This window comes from Haliaeetus leucocephalus, unplaced genomic scaffold, assembly GCF_000737465.1.
Source record: "Haliaeetus leucocephalus isolate CR32 unplaced genomic scaffold, Haliaeetus_leucocephalus-4.0 Scaffold255, whole genome shotgun sequence".
Taxonomy (NCBI): domain Eukaryota; kingdom Metazoa; phylum Chordata; class Aves; order Accipitriformes; family Accipitridae; genus Haliaeetus; species Haliaeetus leucocephalus.
Window position 1 is genome coordinate 41,347 of NW_010972691.1, and position 22,082 is coordinate 63,428.

The window sequence follows — 22,082 nt, forward strand, 5'->3', positions numbered from 1 at the left end:
AAGCACGCAAGTTTTATCTGATCGTAGAGGGGGGGGGGGGGGAAGTGACATGAGAGGTTGGGAGAACACAAGAAAGTGCATTTAAAAGACTTTACCAAGCCAGATAAACGTTGAAAACTGTATCTAGTTAGCATTTCAAGATGTATAAAAATACAAGTAGTAAAGATGCATTGAGCAGTAGGAAGACTTTACTGATTACTTCTATAGATGGTGCTTTTATTATTTTTCCAGTTTATAAGCTCAAGCACTGAATACCCCAAATCAGGGATTTTTCTTTTTCTTTTTTTTTTTTTTTTTAAAGACTACTCTAAAGTGTGATGCAAAGGTCTTTCATCTAATTAAAAGATTCCCCATTAACCCCTAGGGAGACCAACTCTACACAATTAATTGCATCACTGCTTAAAGCAACTACCAACATTTGGTGTTAATCACTTGAGTTACACCACATTTTAAGCTGAAATGTTCCCCTCCTATTAAATAAGCCCAGGTTTGTCAGAAACAACACACCAAATATCTAACACTTCCTGGGACCAAGGCCAGATAAGTTTCAAAACATGGCCTGCATAGCATTTTGGATCAAACTCTATAAAAAGACATGTTTCTCAACTGGAAGAACAATCCAAGTGCTTGCAAGTGATGCATCCAGGATTTAAAAATAACACCACCCAACCTGAATCTCAGTTTTCCAGAAAAGACCCAAACTTCTCTGCGTTTTTAAATAGCATTTGCTATCCGACAGAAAAAAAAAAAAAAAAAAGCTTTATCAGAATATTACAGAAAATCATTGCAGTAAATATTGTTTGCAATCCAACAGAGGATGTGACACAAACCAGGCATTCTTCTGAAACCAGCAACTCATGTTTGGTACATGAGGGAGACTTAATGAGTACTGGTGAGAAAATCTGTAGCTTGTTCTCTTCTATCAGACACACAGAGACTGAGCTGTGCTTATGTACTGCTCGACCTCAGGAATAGCAAAAATTTGTTTCCATTTTGCAGCGGAGGCCAAACTTCTATAACCTTTCCACCCTGCATGTTCCCTGGACTTTGCCCTTCTGCTTTTTAAGAACAAACCTAATAGTGCAAACACACACAATTACATTTTTAGAACAGTATGAACTTGCCAGTTGCTTATTGAACCCATTTCAAATGTTTTGACAAGTTAAATCCAATGTAGATACACAACCCCCCAGCACAGCTGATCGTATAAGCAGCATTCAACCAAAACACCTCCTAAAGTCATGTCACTGAATCACTTAAAAAAAATTAACTGAAAACATAACCAAGCATTAACATGATTAACAACCCGAGTTCCTAATTTGTACTGCATGAAACATGTTGCAGAGTCACTCCTGTGCCCTACCAGCAACTAGACCTGTCCTCCCTGAGCTTCCTCAATGTCAGCCTGAAACAAAAGTACCCCTAAATATCATAATTGCCCTACTGCCAGTCTTCAGACCCATTTATTTAATGTTAAATATTCACTTAAGATCTATTTAAACCACCAACAAGAATCATGCAGACCATTGACATGTAAAATAGAACTTCCCCCATGAGGAGTTTTAAAATACATGTGGCTCCTCTCATGCTGCCATTAAAAGAGCAGTTTAGACAATACAGGGGAAGCAGTCCCAACTCCGTGTCCTGGTATCAACCCATGCCAAGCTACCTGAGCGTCAAGGCCACATACAAAACTAAGTGTATCTCCAAAAAGCCATGACAGTGCTGGCTTAAAATGCTCTGCAGTAAGCTGTGGCAGAGCAAGCATTGCACAATCACTGTCAGGGATGTCCGTGCTGGCAGAGGGCTGCAGCTGCAGCCAAGTGAGAGCCTGTTCTACGTAATAAAGACAGATGTACCTGGTTCAGCTCACTGCTGTGGGCAGGACCACTGCTGCCTGTACCACTGAATGCCTATAAGGTGGATGCTCACCTTGCATCTACCTGCAGCCGGTGCTAGGCTCCTCGGGGAAACGGTACTCAGAACTGTTTAATAATGAATGATACTTCCTAAACGCTTTTTGTTTTGTGGAAAACGATGAAATCCATGGGAAGGTGCCAACATTACCCTACTTTAACTTTTTTAAAAAAAAACACAACCAAACAAACATGGTCCTGTGGTAATTGTTGCTTATTAATGATCACGACATAAAATAAATAAAATTTAATCAGCATTAGCAAGTGTGAAAAGCAAAGTTTTTCATATTAAGCTTATGAATTTGTACATGAGACTTCCCCAATGTTAATTTTTTTAGATTACAAATTAAGCTTAATGGTTTAGCACAGTATTTAGGTACTTAAAAGTACTGTTACAAAACCAAAACATTAGCTACTAAACCAGAGAATCTAAGTGCATGGGGTGGTAAAAACCCTCATTTCGATGGTCAAAATTTTAATCAGGTAAGCAATATGGGAACAGAGAAGGACTAATGTCCAAAAGTAGCAACAGGAGGCTGCAAATCTGCAACATGAGGGCAAGCTACCTACACATGAGATCTCTGAGCACACCACCTTTCCCAAATACGTGCTGAAAAGATGAATTACTGAGTTTAAAAAACTTACAGATATCCAGTAAAAAATGAAATACAACCGTACCTACAAATGGTCCACCAGGTTTAATAAACTTTGCACTTCGATTGCGCGACTCCTCTTCTGCCTGGGTCATGCGCTCTTTGGTCATCAGATAGGACTCACTTGTTGCACATACTGTAATTTTATTCTGTATAGGTCCCAGGCAACTGAGTTGCGAGGCTTCAGAACTACAAAAACATTGAAAAAAGTTGAGCCCAAGCACTAGTTCAGGTTTAGAAGTATGGTTGTATCAGGAACTTTAAAACCTGTCTTAACAGGTGAAGAAAAACGTTTTTCAGTTCTGACAGCGAACTAGGGCACAAATGCATTTCAGATTGTCTCTACACATCCAAATTGTATCAGTTTTACCTGTCTGCATAATTACGATTTCCTCACATAACCGTACTTGAGAGGAAGGCTGAGGGCAGCGTTGATGGCTGCTGCAATGACAATTACCAGGACCACTCAGGCAGTTACACTGACACCCTAATGGCAGCCAGGTCCTGCTCCGGAGGCTTTCTGCCGGCCGCCCGGCTCTCGGCTCAGGACACATCTCCTCTCCTCCCCCTCAGGTGGCCGGCAGTGGCCCTGGGCTAGTGGTAGCCCCCGGTTGCCAAGCCAGCCTCCCCTCCAGACCTGTGCGCGGCCTGCGCCCTGCTCTCCCCCTCATCTTGCTTTCCAAGATGTCCGCCCTCCCCGTGGCCCGCTCTGTGCATATGACAGCGCTGAGGAGGGCTGGCGGGTCCACCCGCCCGCTTCTCTGAGGATTCGTGTTCGGTAAGAGGCACTGAGAGGAAAAACCCTGCCTGAGGGGAAGGACGGTGAGGTCGCCTCCATAGCGTCAGGCGTTGGGCTTCGGGAAGTGTTTATGGAGGAGCCCGGCCAGGAGGGCACCTTGGCTGACCAACAGTGGCTTCGTTTAAATTGGCCTAATCATTACCACCCTTAACGAGTACCCCCTGCGGCACCCGCAGTTGCACCAGGTCTGACCAGAGAAAGGACACCGGCTTCAGCTGACCCTAAACACTTTAACCACCCCAAAAAACCTCCCCATCAAGGCTCCGAGAAGGGTCAAGAATCTCACGTCCCACCACGTCGTTTCTGCAAGTCACAAAGCTGGACCAAGCCACTGCCCAATATTTCAAGATGATACAGCTACAGTTTTGCCCATAGCCTAGAGGTATGTATTGATTCCTTGCTCCGAAGTCACCACGTTTACAACAGAAAAAAGGTCCTTCATGTCACCTAAAGCACAGCTTTTACCCATTGCCCATTTTCTTGAACATCACTGCCTTTATGTACTTTTTCACCACAGGAATGGCCAAGGACTAATGGAGACACTGTATAATCCCTCTCCTTGGGCTAGGCATTTTCAAAATCCGAGCCAATTTTGAAGCTAGACCTGCCTTGAGCACAAAATTAGACTAGACACCCTGCAGAAGCCCTTTCTGGTTTTATTTTTTTTAAATGACTCTTCATGTAACACTACACAAGTTTTGCATTAACCTTGCAGGCACTTTGCACTAACTGAGAGCTGGCTACAAAGGACGTCGTGAAAGCTAGTCTGAATTAGATTTGAGAGATTAGTAAAACCACATTAAAACTACGTAGGCATGCTATTCAGAATGATTCAAAGCTAAAGCAGCTTAAATTTAATCTTACTTAAAAAAATACAATTTAATTCAATGGAAGGTGCTCCTTCCCAAAGAAGAAAGTGCCCTAAGAGATGCTCAGGAGAGGCAAGCCAGGAGCAGAGGCAGGACCTCTCACCTCAGCATGCACTCCTGCCGCTTGCTTTGTGCCAGCCTTGGCAGCTGTCTGGCCCCTTTCAGATACAGTTTAATAAAAAACAAACCAACAGAAAAAAGGCAAAAAACTCCCAAACCCCAAAACCCACACTGCCCCAGGCTCCCCCAGGTCTGCTGGTAAACTGTCTGGCTTTTTGCCAGTCCTGTCAGTTAAGTGAGTTCACTGACAGACTGTATTACAGTAGAAGAGACCTAATGCAGGGCGAGAAAGAGAAGGATGAGGTTGCTGAGAGATCTCCTGTTAGGCAAAGAGCTATTACATCAGCTCATTTTCTTATTGCTCCCAAAACCCGCTATCTAGACAAATCTCTGTTTTGAAATCAAGGGCAGAAGCTCTCCTGTGACTGACAACCTTGAGCAGCACCTTTTGGACACATATGTCAGTGTACGTGTTTGCTATCAGCTTCCCAGATCAATACACAAACTCTGCCCGTGATGTCCTAGTTAATCAAATGGGACAGTTATTCAACACCACTGGACTACATTAATACTACGCTGAACATAATATTCTACAAGCTAAAGCACACTTAATGTAAAAGCATGGTATTTTCTTGCCTTTTTGGTAGACATTAACACTGTTCACTTTGACTCAAAGGACCAGGACAAGCCGCTGCTGTGTTACGTTTGGGTTCTGAAACACCATGGTCATGCAATTATGGATAAGGTCACCGACTTATGTGGTTCTTAAAATAAAACAACTATCCATCAGGGCCAGCATGCTAGCATGCTGCCAGCCATAGTCATATTTACATATGGTTGTAGAATGGATCTGGTCTAGCTTGGATGATGCTGAGCTCCAAATGCTTTTAAAAATAGCACTAAAAGGTGAGAAAGTGATATAGAGAACGAACTGCTAATTGCTTAATGGTTGTCTCTCTGTAACTTTACATACCAAAGACTAGTGTTTGTCAAGGATTAAGCCTGTCAGAGACTGGTACTTGGGAGCGATGAGCAAGAAGGAACCATGAGCGATCACAAAACTTAATTAAATGTTTGATGAATTTACAATCTTGTTGAGAAGGCACAAGTAGAGGCCTTGCTTGAATAGATAGGGCTGGAAAAGATAAGAACTCCTGCCTTTGTTCTTTCCTTGTAGGTAATTTAGCTTAAACTAACCATATGGTTCTACACCACTAATGAAAACTTAGATAATAAGAGCACTAACAAGCACTGATGTATCAAAACATGTAAAAGACCATACTGCGCAGAATCACCTGAGGAGGGTCAAATAGCGGACAAGTGAGGAAGACTATGGAAGACCACCGGAGGACTCCTGAAGACCACCAGAGACCTTCAATGCGCCTGCGTAAAGGACATTTGCATATGCTAATAGTTTCCCGGAAAACTAATGAATATGTATAACATTTCTCAGAAATCTAGTGAATATGTATGTAGAACATGTATTTAACCTGCACAATTAGACCTGACGGTGTGCACGATAGGTGGAGCGATCCCCCGTGCATCCAGCGCTGCCAATAAAGAATACCTACTTAATAGTTAATCAAACTATTGAGTTAATTTCTTTGAATCAAAAGTACTCAAAAGGCTACTTTTTCAACAGCGAAACCAAAAAGAATTCTATGTAAAGGCAAGTATTTAAAATTAGCAAGAAATCATGCTATTGCTAGGAATTAATTTTCTACTGCAGCTCATTACTAGGACCATACTTCTGCTAAAGGTTTTCGCTATATGCTCAAAGCCACAGAATCTACTTAAATTTGCCATGAAAGAAAACGTTAAGTAAAACTTACCTTGAGTCTGTTTGCTGGATACAGTCAAAGCTTCCCTGAGGATTATCTTTGCCAACATCTGACAAGTAGAAGTTAAATGTATGCTGTTCATTTGGCAGATCAACTCTGGGAATTTTAATAAGCTAAAAGGAAAAAAAAAGTTCATGTAAAAACTTCAATCTACACTCCTTTGCTCGCAATTAACTAGGACCATAATTTTAAATGGGAAACTGTATTTTGAAAGTTTTGATATGATTTCAATGATGTCACTAAAGAGACTGCTTTGGCACAATTCTCCCTCTGAAAGTAGCGCTGGCTACGTGTCTGTCACAGCAGTAACTGGAAAAGTGACAGTTGCTCAGCCTCTAATTCAGCAAAGCATTCAAGTAGCAAGTCATCCTTTCCCATTTAGTGGAATTAATATGCACGTGCTTAACTTCAAATGCAAGCGCCTGAGTATAATCAAACGGACCGAAGCTCAGCTAACAAAACAGAGGAGAGCAATTTGCTCTTTCCACATTGGTCACTGCCCTGACTTTGTGATTTATTCAGTCCTAACGAAGCACGTACAGGAGTTGGCTCCAAGAAGGTAAAAAACCAGCAACATCCAAATTATAAGAGAAAAACTTCCTAAACTATAAAAGATAAATTTCAACTCCAACAGGCGCTAAAAGCCTTTTTTCTTTTACTCAGCTCTAGATGCAATTATTTGCATAAATGTGAAATGTAAATAGTTTTTTGTAAGTTTAGTCAGACGTAACAAAACTTGATTTCCTTGGCTGAACTAGTCATTTAGCACAGAATGTGCTGCATTCTGCTGGAGCTTAAAAATGTAAATATGAGAAATCATTAAAATGTTTATTAGCATAAGCACATTTTTCAGTGTGCTGCTATACAAAACAATGCCAAAGCACACAAAAACTACTGCCATCCAACTACTTTATTCTGAAGGTAAAATTAGCTTGCAGTAAATCTAAAAAGCTATTCTTCTGAAATTTCCTTGAATTTTTAATGGAATATTAAATACAGCTGACAAAGGTAGACATGTAAAAGCAATATTCAACAGCCCCTTAGAAATCTTTATCTCAATTCTGTGCTTGTGAAACTGGCCAGTCTTCATAAATGTCAATGTCATTTGTGTGTCAAAGTGCTGCTACAAAACAATTCCATTATCATTTGTATTTTAATTGTCAGTACTGGCAGAGCTTACGAACAGCTTGGGACAGTGACTGGACATGCAGGAGAAAGACAAGTCACCTGAACACCATATTCTTTTACTTAAGCTTCAAGTACTAGTATGCCTAAAAGAGCAATCTGTGCATTTTATATAAGAATGGAAATAAATCAGGTAAGTTACCAAACACATAAGCTTGGATTATATATGCAGCTTTACCTTTTAATGATTATGAAGGTTGCTACAGAGTAACCATCAACCTAAGAAGACCACAGGGGCCCAAATGACACTAAAATTCATCTACATTCTATAAAATTAACTACCACTGATAGAATGTTTCAGCATACTGGTTTTACTACAAATACAGCAGCTGTGTATGCGTGAATCTGACAATTTGAACTCAACCCACTGTAGAAGAGGTAATGTTTTTTAGCCCGACATACTTTTTGGAAAATGAACAAATATATTCTATGATCAATCTAAGGCCAGCCCTCAATACATACAGCCTAGAAAAAGGAAGCAGGTAATGTTGCTGTGTATGCTTGGAACAGCAACAAGCATGTTTTTAAATGTGCTCTAAGGCCAGCTTCTGTCTTCATGTTGTTGCATAAAACCACATTGAGCCACTCTATGCTTTAATACAGCAATTCTTCCAGAATTTTAAATACAGATATTAAGGTACAGAAATTCCTAATGTTTAAGGTGATTTCATGCATATACATTCTTCAGGCTGATCAACGGAAAAAAAAGATTTGCTCAAAATAAGTTCAGCTTAGGACAAGCTCCAAGGGAAAAAAATGCATTTTAAGTTATATTAAATGCAATTAAATCAGAGCTTATTTCCTGTATTATGGTTCAAAAGTGAAAGCCCACACATTTATGACACAGAATGGAGAATAATTATTGAATCTGGAGGTAACATAAAGCTGGCAGGGACAAAATGCATGAGGATGAAGTTAAAATTCACAGCAGTCTTGAAAAACTGGGATGGAGGTCTGAAAATAGGTGTATAATAGCCTTCAAAAGAGGCTGTGCAAGGTACCTCAGTTTGAAGTAAAAACCCCACACAGGGCAGCACCTGTACAGAAAATGATCTGCAGGTTACAGCTGAACATCCAACCAACACAAGCCTGCAGGATCATGCTTTTGCACTACTGGGGCACACTGATGCGACTACAGCAACAAGAAACAGCAGGTTTAACTGCAGGACCATGATGTGAAACTTGCACACAGGAGCTGCTGCCCTTGATCCACTTTCTGGCTCGCCAGAGGTTTCCACCATTGCTTGCCCCCTTCCACCACCACATCGCACACCGCTGCTCCAGAGAAGCAGGAGGCTTCAGCAGCCGGCCGTGCAGAGCAAACCCCAGCCCTGGTGCACTGCCCTCTACCAAATACCAGCTATCGGCTTCGACCTGAAGAGATTTCAAGGCTCCCTCCTTGCTTCTTTGCAAAGATTACCTCATTCCCTGACAAATCAAGTAAACTTACCTTACAGAGGCACTCTTTTAAAGCATGGGGCTCTTGCTAGGCAATATGCAGTCTAGAAAGTGTTCCTAGGATACTAACACATTTTCAGCAGCCCAGAGGAGGCAATACTTGAACAGGATAAACTTGCTGACAACACCTGGGTTTGCAAAAACTCCTGTCACCTCGAACCCTTAAGATCAAGTTTTACTGCCATTGACATAGTTGCCATTTCTTTCTGTATCTTGCAAGACAAAATAACATTTTGAAGTAGTTTATAGACTCAGCAGCTTCTGCAAATAAGCCTCCTGTTTTGAATAAACAGACCAGTTTTTACACTGTAAGTTTATATTATATGGCTCTGCAAAGTTCAGTAGGCAGTTCAAGGATTTTTGGTTTAATCAGAATTAAGATACTGCATTCAGCTTGAGATAAGTATAGTGGCAAAAAGTTTGTTTTTCCTATTTGAGCAATACTTGCAGAAGAAGGTCAAGGAGCCTGTATTAAAAAAGTACACATTGGAACACCATTAATCCATAATAGAAAATAAATTTTTGTTTGCATCAGGAAGAAGCATTGCAAGCCCATTGTCAGCACATTTGTTTCAGAGAAGCTGCTTTTGATCTGTATTCAACCTTCCATGTATAAAGAGCATCCTGGCTGGTACATGGTCTGCAATACATTGAAAAGAAATTTACTATATTCTTTTACAGCAAAGATGGAGATTTCTGAACAGCAAACACCCACCATTATTTACAGCTGACCTACACTCTTCTTCTAGAAAGAGTTAAGTCCTTGCCACAATCCTTCATTAGATTTACTGTAACCTTACCAGCAGCCAACCAAATAGGGCAAGAAAGGAGAGGAGAAAGCTCTGAAGAGAAGCTGCATGTTTGCACACCTTATCCAATGAGTCACCCTGGTCATGTTCAGACAAGGGAAGAGGCCACCTTGAAAGCAGGTGTATGAGAACACAGTTCACAACAATCTCTCCCCCTCATTTAGGCACCATCCTAATAAAATGAACCACGCATCTTGCCCCTAACATTGCCCAACTTCAAACACGTTAACTAACTGGTCTGAGTTGGCAAGTCTGCAGCCTATATATTTCCCAGAACACATAGTAGCACAGGAAGGCAGGGCATCGTTTTTCTCCTCGCATGCCTGAAACGATTTATCCTTGCACATACTTCTTTCCCCATTTATGCAAGAGGCCCGTCACATGAAATACTCTCTCCACTGCCAGAAAACACATCCACATAGGCAGCTGTGCTAAGCCTTGTGCCAGCTCCCCCATATATCCCACCCAACAAGTGCAGCCCTCACTGCTCTTCCCACTGCCTTCTTGCCGCTCAGCATCCTTCAGAGAAGTGACCCAGTTTCAGCTAACACCCAGCTCCAGCCTTAATACGTCTCTTTAAACATAAACACTCAAAGAATATCACCGGTCTGTTTCATAAGATAACACAGATAAGTTGCGGATGAGGATTTACAACGTGGTACATAACATCCATTCATCCCTGAAAGTTTTAGCATCCCTGCAATGTTACCAGTACCACCCACAAGTGCTTCTCCTGAACGGCCAGGAAACAGTGTTGGGAGAACACAGGCACTAAATGGGAAAAAACAACCTAAGAGGCACCTAAGGCATGGACAGGCGAATGCTCAGTTTTCCCCACCAGGCTTGACCAAATTTTCTGCTCTGTAGTGACCAGTTGTTTGTTCCAAAGCCTCTCCTACATTTCCTCTCCACATTAGTTCACAGCTGCCTTCTCACATCGCTTTACCATCTGTATCATCACCTTTGTCCTTTCCCGTTTAAGCAAAAGAAAGTTAACCCCCCACCCTGTCTTCAGTGAATCCACTATTTAATAGGCTTTGTCAAAGGTGATGTGTAAAAAAGGCAGTGTCAGAAGTTATTTTCCAGTTCTGGAAACTGAGTAGTTGCTTGTTTAGCCTACAGAATTTGCATTATTTTAACAGAAGCATGCAGGAAGTTTTACCACCAATGTCAAATGCATCTCCCTAGGCTAATGGAGATGTAGAAAGCCTGTTTTCTGGATCCACGTGGAAAAGACAGGAGTGTCTGAGCAGATCATTCTTAATTGATGGCAGCTGCAGGAAATTTGCTCTTTCTGCCTCTGCTCTAAGCTTTCATAGAGAAAACAATTTAATCTGTGTTTGCACACAATTCAAAGACAAATTTAATCAACCCCCAGAATCTTCCCTCACGGGCAGATATTTCACCCGAGTTATGTAGTGGATGATATGATATGGGACCTCCTGCTTTTCAAGTGCCTGACTCTCCAGTGGTGATGTGACTTTTTAGGACACAAGTATTAGGACAGACTTTTAACAACACTAGTGTCAGTTTAATATGACAAGGTGTGCTCTTAAAACACAGCAAAGCTAACCTAATGGGCGACTGCTAGCAAGAAGCCTGGCTCCACAAGCATGTTCTTGCTGCTTTCCCTGGGCCAGCCAGGGCATTTGACTGTGCCAGTCCCACATGGATGCAGAGAGCTAGGGCTAGCCTTGCAGAAAACTACAGAAGAAATTAAAAAAAAAAAGTTTTCTTCTAGGCCATCTGCATGAAAAACATCACTGCAGCAAATGTACAGCAATGGCATTTGCAGAAGGGTCCTCCTTTCCTAGAGCATCACTAGCTAAAACACAAATCAACAACTTCATTGTTGCAGTTAGATTTAGCCCCAAAGGGCATAGAAGTGTCTGTAAGTATAGCAGTGCACAGGACAGTGAGGACACCAAACCTATTTATTTACCTATATACAGTGACACTCATGCAGATGCCAGCTTGGATATGCTAAAGCAAATCCCAGGAAGGATGGACTGAGTTGGTACAGGGTCCTCTTGAATTTAAAAAAGTCTTAGCAGAGGATACAGAAAACAGAAGTGGAAGAACAATGTTCTGTAGAGGTTATGTCTTAAAATTTTTATGCTTTTGAAATTTGAGACTTTGGGTTAAAATGGTAAAGTTTTCTTACCGCAAGCCATTTGGAAACAAAAGAATGGAAAGAGTACTTCTAAATCTTCTCAAATGAAAACAAGCTTCCACCTTTAACTGACAAGAAAAAAGTCAAGACTTAAAACACACTCGGATGAATGCTGGCAAGTTCCAGTCAAGCACCTGTGTGACCTGGGGAAAGCCAGGCAGATGAGGGTGTTAACACAAGCATGCTTTGTGGCACCCACGGGTACCCTGTTCCTGCCTTTCACCCCTTTGCAGAGGGAGTTCTCCCAGCACACCCCACAGCTGCAGACCCTCAAGCATGCACCAGCACACTGGTCTCACGTGCACGCAGAACGGCATGCTGTGCTTTGGCTTTGTGTGTCACCACCAGCCAGGCTGGAGCACCTCAGGATGAGCGTCAAGGGCTCTTGACCCTCTGCAGCCTACTTTAAAATGTCATTTCAAATTCTACATCCTCAAACTGGCTTGTAATTTCTTACCATCTAATGAATTTAGTAATAGAGAATATCCACTAGAATAACTCAGACCCTTGACTTTAATCTCTTCCTCTTGGTAATTGATTTCTGGATCTATCATTACCCTCTCTTTCTGACATATCCTCATTGGCTCTGTAACGTAAGAACAGTTTTCGTAATTTTCTTCTGAAGTTCCTGTGTGGACTCACTCAAATTTCTCTGGCTCATAGCTTTTTGTCGCTTCCATCCTCCTCCTTTCCATCATTCACGCTGATACCGTGTGCTGTTATTGTACCCTCAAATCAGGCCAGATGTATTTTGCTCTCTGAGCCTGAGTCACTTAATCTCTTCTCTTTCTGAACACTTCTACCCACTCTCCTCTTGTTCTTCCACAGTAACAGCATCACGTCATCAGGTTGACATGAGCACTGTATTTTTAGGTGCTTCCGCTCAGCAGATGCATTCAAGTCCTCTCTCTCCTTTGTCTCTTCTCAGAATCGTTCCAACCCTACCATCTCACCAGTAGTTTTCCCTCAAAGACTTACTTTTAAGGCTAAGAGTTGGTAGCTCACAAGCTTGAGCTGGAATCTGCTTCCTGCCCCATGCAGGCATCCACACCACTGCCCAGCTCACACCACAAGTGTCTACAACAGGATTAAAGGATTTAAAAATTAACAGTTGCAGGGCCCTCCAAGCTAAGCTCTTACTATTTTTTTTTGAGAGACATTTCCAATTAATCCATTTTCTGGAGCTTACTCACAGTTTCTTTAGAGCAACACTTTATTTGCCAAGAGGCAAACCCCTGCTACTGAGGAAAGGCACTGCTTTGCTTAGCAGGGACACTCTGCCATGTTTCATGTAACTTCCACATTTACAAATCCCAAGAGGGACAATTTTTGCCATAGTATGATTTGGATCTTTGCTACAGTGGCTTCTGCCCAGGTGAGCTTGCTCCCAAGCTTAAAACTTTGTTTCTTTGTCTGTGTTAATGTAGATGTCCAGCCTGCACCTTCAAGGAGACAAAAGTACTCCAGAAACCTACTTGACCAATTTGAAACTTCAAAAAACTGCTCTTAAATGTGAGAAAAATCTCAGCACTGATTTGTTTTCATTTTAATACTAGAATTCTTTTTGCAAAATGCTGCTTCCTTCAAGGACTAAACCTCCTCCTCCTCCTCCTTCATTAGACCTATACTACAGAATGTGCCCAATGTCCCTTTCAAGAAGGAAATTAAGATGCCTTTCTACAGAAATCATGTGACTACATGTGGCTGCCTTGCAAAAAATATTAAATATTTTACTACACAAAAACCATTTCAAATACATACATTTTACTGATTATGTTGACATGTAGACAAATGGGTAATCTTAAGGGAGAAGACTTTCTTTTAGTTTCAGTCTTCTCGCCCCTCCTTCCTTCTTTCTCTCTGGCCTTTTTTCTAAGAACAAAGTCTGCTTAATAAGCAGTTTTTCTAAGAACTTAATATCTGCTCCCACAAATCCATGCAGCTCACCTTCACGCACCAGCTCACCCGTGTGAACCTGAGTGTTGGGCACCGTGCTGGTTTCATTGCCACCCAGCAGGAATTTGTCACCAACCTGCTGCAGAAAAGCTCCTCAGCTGGGGGCTGCGACTGCTGTCCCTGACACCCACACTGCTGCACCTTCCTCCAGCGCAAGGACCAAAGGTTTGCAGAGGGACAGAAAACAAGGCAGGCAACAACTGTCCCTAAACTGGAGCCCAAAGATTCAGCATACTGCTGAATTCCCCCAAGCGGGCGACTGGTTTTGTACGCTCACTGGACGAAGGTGAGCTCGCAGCGGCTGCCCCACAGCAGCTGGAGGCACGTGCGTCGCAGCAGGAGATCGAGGTCGCCAGCTGTGGGTACGGTGCACACTTTGCAAATTTGTCTCTGTATAAGAAATGTATTTGCAAGTTGCAGGACACAGCAGAGAAAGTTAAAAATACAGGAGGGAAGCCATAGCAGAGAAAGCAGGGTTGTTTGAAAAATTACCTCTACAGAAGTACATTGGACTATAATTGGACTTTTTTTTTTTTAAAGGTATCCCTACTGTGTTACAAGTTAATTGCCAATATTCACCTGCCTCAGGGCTATTGTATCTAGCACAGCACAGCTGCTACATTCTCCAGGCTGCCTAGGTGTTTAATTACAAGCTATTTCTTAAAAATTAATCTGAATCACTGTAATGATCCACTTCTTGCAGTCCTTCAGTGTCCTCCAGCTCTCTCAGCCACCAGCAGACGTTATCATCCAGAGTGTTTGGGAGTAAGTTGTTCCAGGAGGAAAAGTTCTCCCTCCCAGGGGCTGACTTGTGCTCTGGTGCAAAAGTTTGTTTTAACAATCACAGATATTTTATGAATTCACAAATCTCAGAGTTCTTAGCTGTGTTTTGTGCAAACTGTTCCAGTGCAGCTTCAGCGGTTCTTGTACTGAAGAGCAGCATCTAGAGGCTAACTATGCAGCACACAGAGATGATTTATTATCACACTGAATGCAAACCATCTTACGGCACCACTGGATTTGCTATTGTGCCTTCTGACACCATCTATGTACTTCCAACACTTTTCAGATCCCTTCAGAGCAACCCTACTGTACAAGAGAAGAAAATGAAGCTTGCTTTTCTTTTTTGGCAAAGTGACTGCAGAACCCCTCTAACACCAATCTTAGCCTCTTGTTAAACATATACATGAAATAAAAGCTCCTCCCTTGCCTCTTCTAGTGTAAGGCTCCTTTGCTCAGTTCCCACATCTAATGCAACTCTAGACCACCCGAAGCCAGAAAGCTCCTTTTATTTCTGCACTCCAGCCCTTCCCATCAGCCACATAGGCCTGGGACAAGAATGTGTGCAACTAGAGATGGCATATTTAAAACAAACAAACAAACAAACAAAAGCTTTTTTTTTTGTAATGCTAGTATTTTATCCTCAGCTGGGAGTTAGAGAGTTGCCTGAATTGCAGAGGAAGTACTCTCAGGAGACAAAGAAAATTACTATTTGCTTTCAGCAGCATTTAAGGAAACATCTTGCTGTCATAGGTAACCTGCAACGCCTTGGCACTGACAAATACACCTTGAACACTCTTCACTCCGGAGACCTCCTACGGGAAACCAGTCCAGAAGAGGAAGGCAGGCTTTTCAAAGGGCCAGGTCAGTCCTCTGCCATGCAATTTGTGTACTCTGGAAATACTCAGAACATGGCTGCACAATATACACAAATAACAAGCTAACCATTTCTCTCCCACTGTATATAAAGTAGTAAATGTCCTGTTTTAAGTTACCACCTGCCTTAATTACCTTAAATTTCTCTCCCTATTGCAAAGACTTAGAATCTAGGAATCTCCTGCAATAAATTCCTTAGTTTGCATTTCCTTAATTATGGACAGATCTGAAAAGTACCATAAGAGATTATTGCTTCTGCAGCAAGCAGCCAAGTCCCTGCAGATGTTTCCACCCCATAGAGCATGGAAGCAGACCTTACTGTTGAGTTTCATAATCAAAAACTACATACCTGGATTAACTTTTTAATAGAAACAAGGGTGATAGCATTGTAAGTTAACATTTGGCTCTTCAGCAGTCTTGTGACCCCCAGATTTTGACAGCTTTTGGTAGAACCCCAAGACTTTTTACAGCTGAGAAACAAAGTCTCTCCCAGCTTAGTAACATCTCAAACCTCACATACTACTGCTTTAAAACTGCTACTAGAGAGCATGGGAGAAAGCAGCACATGAACTTTTGCAGAGAAAGAGAGGGTGCAGGGTAAATAAAGCATCCTGGTAATTTTTCTTTCACAGCATACTACTTGCAGAACTTCAGATTAACAGCTAGGTTAATTATTTATACTCTGAGAGCTTATTTTGAACTCGGCTCCTGCTCCATTCCTTGCAGCACTCATGTGCCTGCTGCCACAGCCGGCAGGCCAGGAAGCTAATCAGTGGGGCTGGCCAGTCTGTTTTACTGGATTACTTCCCAGCCAGATTAGCAAGTGCAACTTCCCTCTTGATGGCAGCACAAATTTAATTTGATCTGTGCTCCCAGCCACTCTCTCCTGGTACAGCTATTTTGGCTGACTCTCAACTAAGATGGTTATTCATTTGAGTACGGAAACTCTTTCACCAGTGTAGTTTAAATATTTGCCAGTATGGTTTAAATTGCGAATAAGCTATAATGATAAAGGATTTTCTTACAAGTGCAGTTAAGAGACTTTTGTCTGCACAAGTAGCTTAGTTATAGATATGATTCTCCCAGCATCCGAGCACCCTTCAGCCAAACTGATGCTGGACCAGGACTCTAGTTTCACAGCTGTGGGCGGGAGTACCTCTTCACACCAGCATAAAGACCTTACTCATCCTTCTCTTGCCCCTTCCCGGCTATTTATACACCAGCGCCACACAGCTACATGAAAACTGGATCAGTTAATGGATCTGAATTAAGTTTAACAGCATAAAAAGCACAATCCATACGTCAGTCTTTAAAAATGAGACTTTAGCCATCCCTTAAAGTTTAAATATTAAACCTAAAACCTTAAATCATTCTACTTAGAGATCATAGCCTGTATTTTAATGTTACCTTCATCTTTAGTTCTCCAATTTGCCCCACTGACTGATTGTTTAACAGGACCTGTGGCCATTAGGAGGCCACATTTCCTCATATTTTCCTTCAACTCTTCCAAGAAGCTTGAAATACTCTGTTTTATTAGTTTCAGAAAAGGGTCAAGAACCATCAGTAGTCTGTGGTATGCAAAACCCCACCCCTCAAAACTGCAGTTCTGCTTCGCACCTTGAAACCAACTGTTTAACATCTATTTAAAAAATATTAAATTTGCACTGCTCAGTTGATGACTTACAACTTATTTCCATGGCTTTCAAATTTAGGCTAAAAAGTGACAAAAATAAGATAAAAAAGAAGCATACCTAAAGCATGATTCTCTTCCACTTTCAGCTACAACTTTCAAGTAAATACACAATGAAACATATCTGGTATTAAGCAGATCTTAACAATGTCTGTAGGATTTTTTTTTTTTAAATAAGTGAAAGTGGTTAATCTACACTCCATTTATTTTGCAATATAACAAGAGTACAAAATACTCACCCCTTGGGATCCTTTAAATTGAATTGAAGGTTGAGAAGAAACACGATCCTACAAGAGAAAGAAAATAAGTAGAATGTAAGCAAAATGACAAATCTTTGCGCTCCGACAGAAGTTAATTCGCTGCAGAAAGAGAAGGTGGATGATCCCACAGCAAACCGTAAGGCTCCTCATGCCCATACCAAGATGCAGATGCCACCGGGCAGCAGTGACCAGGGCTTCAGCAGCAGGTCCAGGCTCCTCGCAGCACCCAGGGTTCCCTCCACTCAGCACCAAGGAGCCCAAGAACCGATGCTTTATTGTGCTTAGCAAGGACAATGGCGTGCCATCGGGATACTGAGAAAATTTTGAAAGTTGTACAGCAGTATCTGCTGGCAGTGAAAGGAAAACCAACCCCTCTTCTGCCCGAAGTACCGTTGAATGTGGGAGTCCAACACAGTGTGCTTCCCCCCTCTCAAGCCCTGCCCTGCTACCCTGGTTGCTTACAGATTGGCATTGGCTTAGTTTCCAAAAAGACTATTCAATAACAGCATTTTCACATGTACTTGAGTTCTGGGTATCAGCTCAAGATGCATGATTAACAAAGGCAACCTGCCTACTCAAAAAGTCTTTCTAACGATGGCTTTCCTCATTAGGACAACGCTCAGGCCCCCATCGCTTCCCAGTGTCACAGATGACCTGCTCTTTGCCCGGACCCCCATGCACCCACCAGTACTGCCAGGAGTTCTTGCAACACTGGAAACCAAGCTTCCCACCACAGCATCTTTTGGGTTGCTCCCAGCAGTGTGGACAGCCCGGCTGTCCTCAGGAAGGCAGGGAATAGCACCCCTCTTCTGCTCTTACACTCGTAACTTGAGCTAATTAACTTCAGCTAGCACATGTCTTAAAGACAAAAAGACATGCAGCACAATCAAACTGGCTCCAAAAAACTTCTGAGCTCCCCCAAACAATCCTCACTTCTTCAGCTACATATCTGCCAAGGGAAATACACAATATGGCCAAAAATAACAAAAGCCACCTGAGCCTTGTCTCTATCATTTCACAGCACCAAGCGCAGACTGTTCCTGACCTGCGAAGATGGAAGTGTCCTGCACTGCTGCTGTGCTGACACCGCAGTCCATGAAGACTTGCAAATGTTAAGGGGAAAAAAAAAAGAAATATTAAAAAATCAAGGAGCTTGCTAGCTAGAAACTACTTTTCTGTCACAGGCTGGCTTCTGGTCAGATCTGCTCCTCGACACAGCCCAAACAGCAACACCACTAGTGCCAGCAGGAGCCCACTGATAAGAATATCCCATTTTAGCAGCAATGCTGACTTTGCTCAGCTTTACTGAATCCTGAAATTATGCTGCTGGACACAAAAACATAGGGCAGCTATGCTGACTAGCTCAATTTGCTAGGCTTTGTCCACAGGGTGTTACAGGGAGTTTGCCAACACACTGCAAACACTTACACTAAACAAGTTGCACCAAAGGATGAAATCCTGACTAATACAGACTTTATGCCAGCAACAGCAAGTGCTTATGGACTTAAAGTTTAGGTGCCATTCAGGACTTGGCATCACTGGAAAGGCAAGTTAGATTCAACCCCTGTCCTCTCCTCCCTCCAGCCACAGGTTCCTCCTCCTTCACTTGCACTTGTCTTGCCCTTCTGCAATAAAATCCATCTCACTCATCCAGCAGAAAACTCCCCACGCTGGGCTTGGCAATGAGCTGAACCTGCTCATGCGGGTGTCAGAGAGTGCTGGAGCCGGCCGAGGGCAGGCAAGAGGAGTGCATGATGAAGCTGAGCCTCACCGGTGCTCAACGTCACCTGTGAGCATCACCCAACGACGCAAAGTCCCAGAGAGGGGGTCAGGTAGAAATAATACCACTGAAGAGCTGGAGTTCCCACACGAATTGGCGGTGGGGTCTTTAAAAATGACTACACTTGTTTGATCTGAGGCTTATATACACTATTTCAAGTTATGCAGCAGCCAACAACACATACAACCTTAGGCCCTGAAATGGCTCGCTGCATATTTGTCTGCTCCACAAACCTTCTGACTTAAAGCCTAAAACTTTTAGAAGTCAGCCAAGTTTGACATTAGTAATGGACCTGTCCACTTAATCAGCACATACAAGTAAACTCATTTAAAAAACATGCAACAGGTTACATATGCAAACTCTGGCACACAATTACAAATCCTAACCCTTGTCTGGGGTTTTCCAGAATGAAGTTTAGTGCTCCACAGAGAAATTAATGTACGAAGACAATTCACAAAACCCTGATGCAATAATTGCATAGGACCACGCAGCAGCCACCACCTTCTTGCAATGGTTCACAGAATTTGACAGAAGCTGGTTTTCGAGCTGGAGAAACCATGCTCGTGTACCAGTCACCTCCCCTGCTTCAGTGTGAGGAAATGCAATTTTAAAAAAAATCTGAATTTAGCACGGCATCAAGCAGAAAGGTCACACCTACCCGCTGGCAGGTGGTCTGGAGCAGCAGGATGCTGTGGCAGGGAGTGGGGCAGGGGACCTTGGCCCTCCAGCCAAACTTTCTGTCAAGCCCCGCATCCAACAAGCTGACTGCTCTGAACTACCACCACATGGACCTCAGGCTTCAACTCAAACGCAGGAAGCACTTCTCCAAACCCCCCTTCCCTCTGCTCCCCCAGGATCACCCAGCTTTCCTGCATTTCTTTTCTTGCAGCAAAGAGCACGAAGCTTTAGAGAAGTGGCTCTCTGCAGAAGACCAGGAGCCTCACCACTTTCGATGCCCATTCCCCTTGTACTTCCCTACCACCTGCCCTTATTAGGGGTGTTAGAAGGTGCATCCCTCATTACTCCTGTTCTGCGGCCATTTACACACTTGCTGTCCACAAATTAGTGTAGTCCCTGCCCAAACTCCCTGCAACTGCCTGCCCCCAGCCTCCTATGAGAGCAAGGTGCAGAAGTCCACCATCCAACAGGTGAACAGACCCACCTGCTTTCCTTTATCTGCTGGTTCCATCAGCTGCCCTCTCCCTCCAGTATTGCAAGACATGGGCAGTATCAGCTCTACTGTCACGTCACCTACGATTCCTTGAGCCGCAGCCCTGTATCCTTCACTCCCCAGCGGAGAGCCCCAGGCTCCATGGTCTCTCCTTGCAAGGCAGCTGCTACAATTGGAGAGAGCAAGCAGAGGACAGCTCTCCTCCCTCACATCCCTCACAAACCAGGATTGCACAGGGGACTCAAAATGTGGGTGCCCAAGAACTTTACACAGCACCAAAGGGACCCTCTCTATCACCCTTAATGCCCTCCCAGATGGTACCTGGCTCTTTGCTAGCTTTTCTGGCTGATGATGCACGCTGAACAAATGATTTCCGAGTACTGGAAATAGCAACTCCAATATCTCTTATTCTGTAGTTGCAACTGCCCGTTCCGAGTTTCATGTCATGCAGAGCTTGTTTTTCCCCTACATGTTACCTTACCTGTGGTGAAAACCATATGCCACCTTTGTTGGCACCGATCCAGCTTGGCAAGATCTTTCCAGACCAACTCAGCATCACTTTCTGATCACCTGAAAAATCCAAGCATCACCTCCAAGCTTTGACATCTCAATACCTTCTCCAAGCCACTGCAGAACATGTTAAGTGAAACTGACTCCAGGATTGACTCGGGAAATCAGAGGTGGACTTGCTTCCACCCTGAAGAGCCACCACTAAGCCAGACCCACTTCTGCACATCATTCCTCCGGTGCCAATCTCATCTCTTACCTAACATGTGAGCTGACCCCTTGTCCCAGTCTGCTCTCACCAGTTTGGCCAGTTCAGCCCAAAACTTCTGGAACAGTGCAAACTTGAAAACCTTACAATCCCACACCTAGGGCATAAACTCTAGAGTCCCACCTAGTTAATCCAAGGAAGTGATCCTGGAAAAGCTGTTAGCGCCCAGAACAGCTGGAGCAACACATGCATCACCTCACTAAGGAGTAGGAATAATCTGGTGTCAACTCAGCTGAAACCCAAGCTACAAACAGCTCCAGGCACACTTCATTTAAGTAATTACTCTTCATTTGCATCTGAAGATTCTATTTAAGATAAGCAATAAGTTCTCCTACACAGGACTGGTTAAAAAAAAACTAGCTAGAGGAGCTGCAACAGTCAGGTCTTAAATCTCTAATCCAGGGGGGGCAAAAACTCAAGAGCTTTCTCCTCCAGGTCCACTATTTTGCTTAATAACCTTTGGGCAGGGACTGCATCTGCTCACAAGACTTGAGATCTGTGCACACACATGGCACACTGCAAATAACTCAGATATTTATAAGGCACCACCCTTGTATGTGAAGCTAATTATCTACTGTTTTTCAGGCACGTTGACTCAGAGTAAGCAGAAGATGCCTTTGTATCAGCACATTAGAGATTGTGATGTGTAATAAAGTTTTTCATATGCTTCGATAATTTTTAAAGTGCAATGTATTATGTAGGAGGAGGCTAGAACAAGATACCAGTGTTGTCTGGCAATGCCATCCTAAGGATTTCCCCTCTCCCCTCCTCCTCCTTTCAGCAGCTTCTCTTCCCTGCCTTGGGGCTTGGAGCCGCCAACTGAGCCCACAAATGTCATTCGTCAATTCAGAGCATGTATCAGCACAACTTATGCTGAGGAATTACAGAGGTGTCCTCACAAGGAGAGGAAAAAGCATTTGGAAGGAAAGACTACCTGCACTGATGAAGTCCCTTAAATTACTCCAGACAGCGTAGCACTGCCACAGAGGATCCCTCCTTATGTACACACTCCAGCGAGCACATCAGTCACA

At 43.0% G+C, this 22,082-nt stretch overlaps 1 protein-coding gene across 1 annotated transcript in view; it reads right to left on the reverse strand.

The window, feature by feature from the left end:
- ELL2 (elongation factor, RNA polymerase II, 2) overlaps window positions 1-22,082 on the reverse strand; it is a 41,794-nt gene that overhangs the window by 13,517 nt on the left and 6,195 nt on the right. The window contains exons 2-4 of the mRNA XM_010568764.1: window positions 17,305-17,352; window positions 6,130-6,251; window positions 2,595-2,758 (exon numbers count right to left, since the gene is read on the reverse strand). Of these exons, the coding sequence (XP_010567066.1) occupies window positions 2,595-2,758; window positions 6,130-6,251; window positions 17,305-17,352 (334 nt within the window). The remainder of the gene's footprint in view (window positions 1-2,594; window positions 2,759-6,129; window positions 6,252-17,304; window positions 17,353-22,082) is intronic.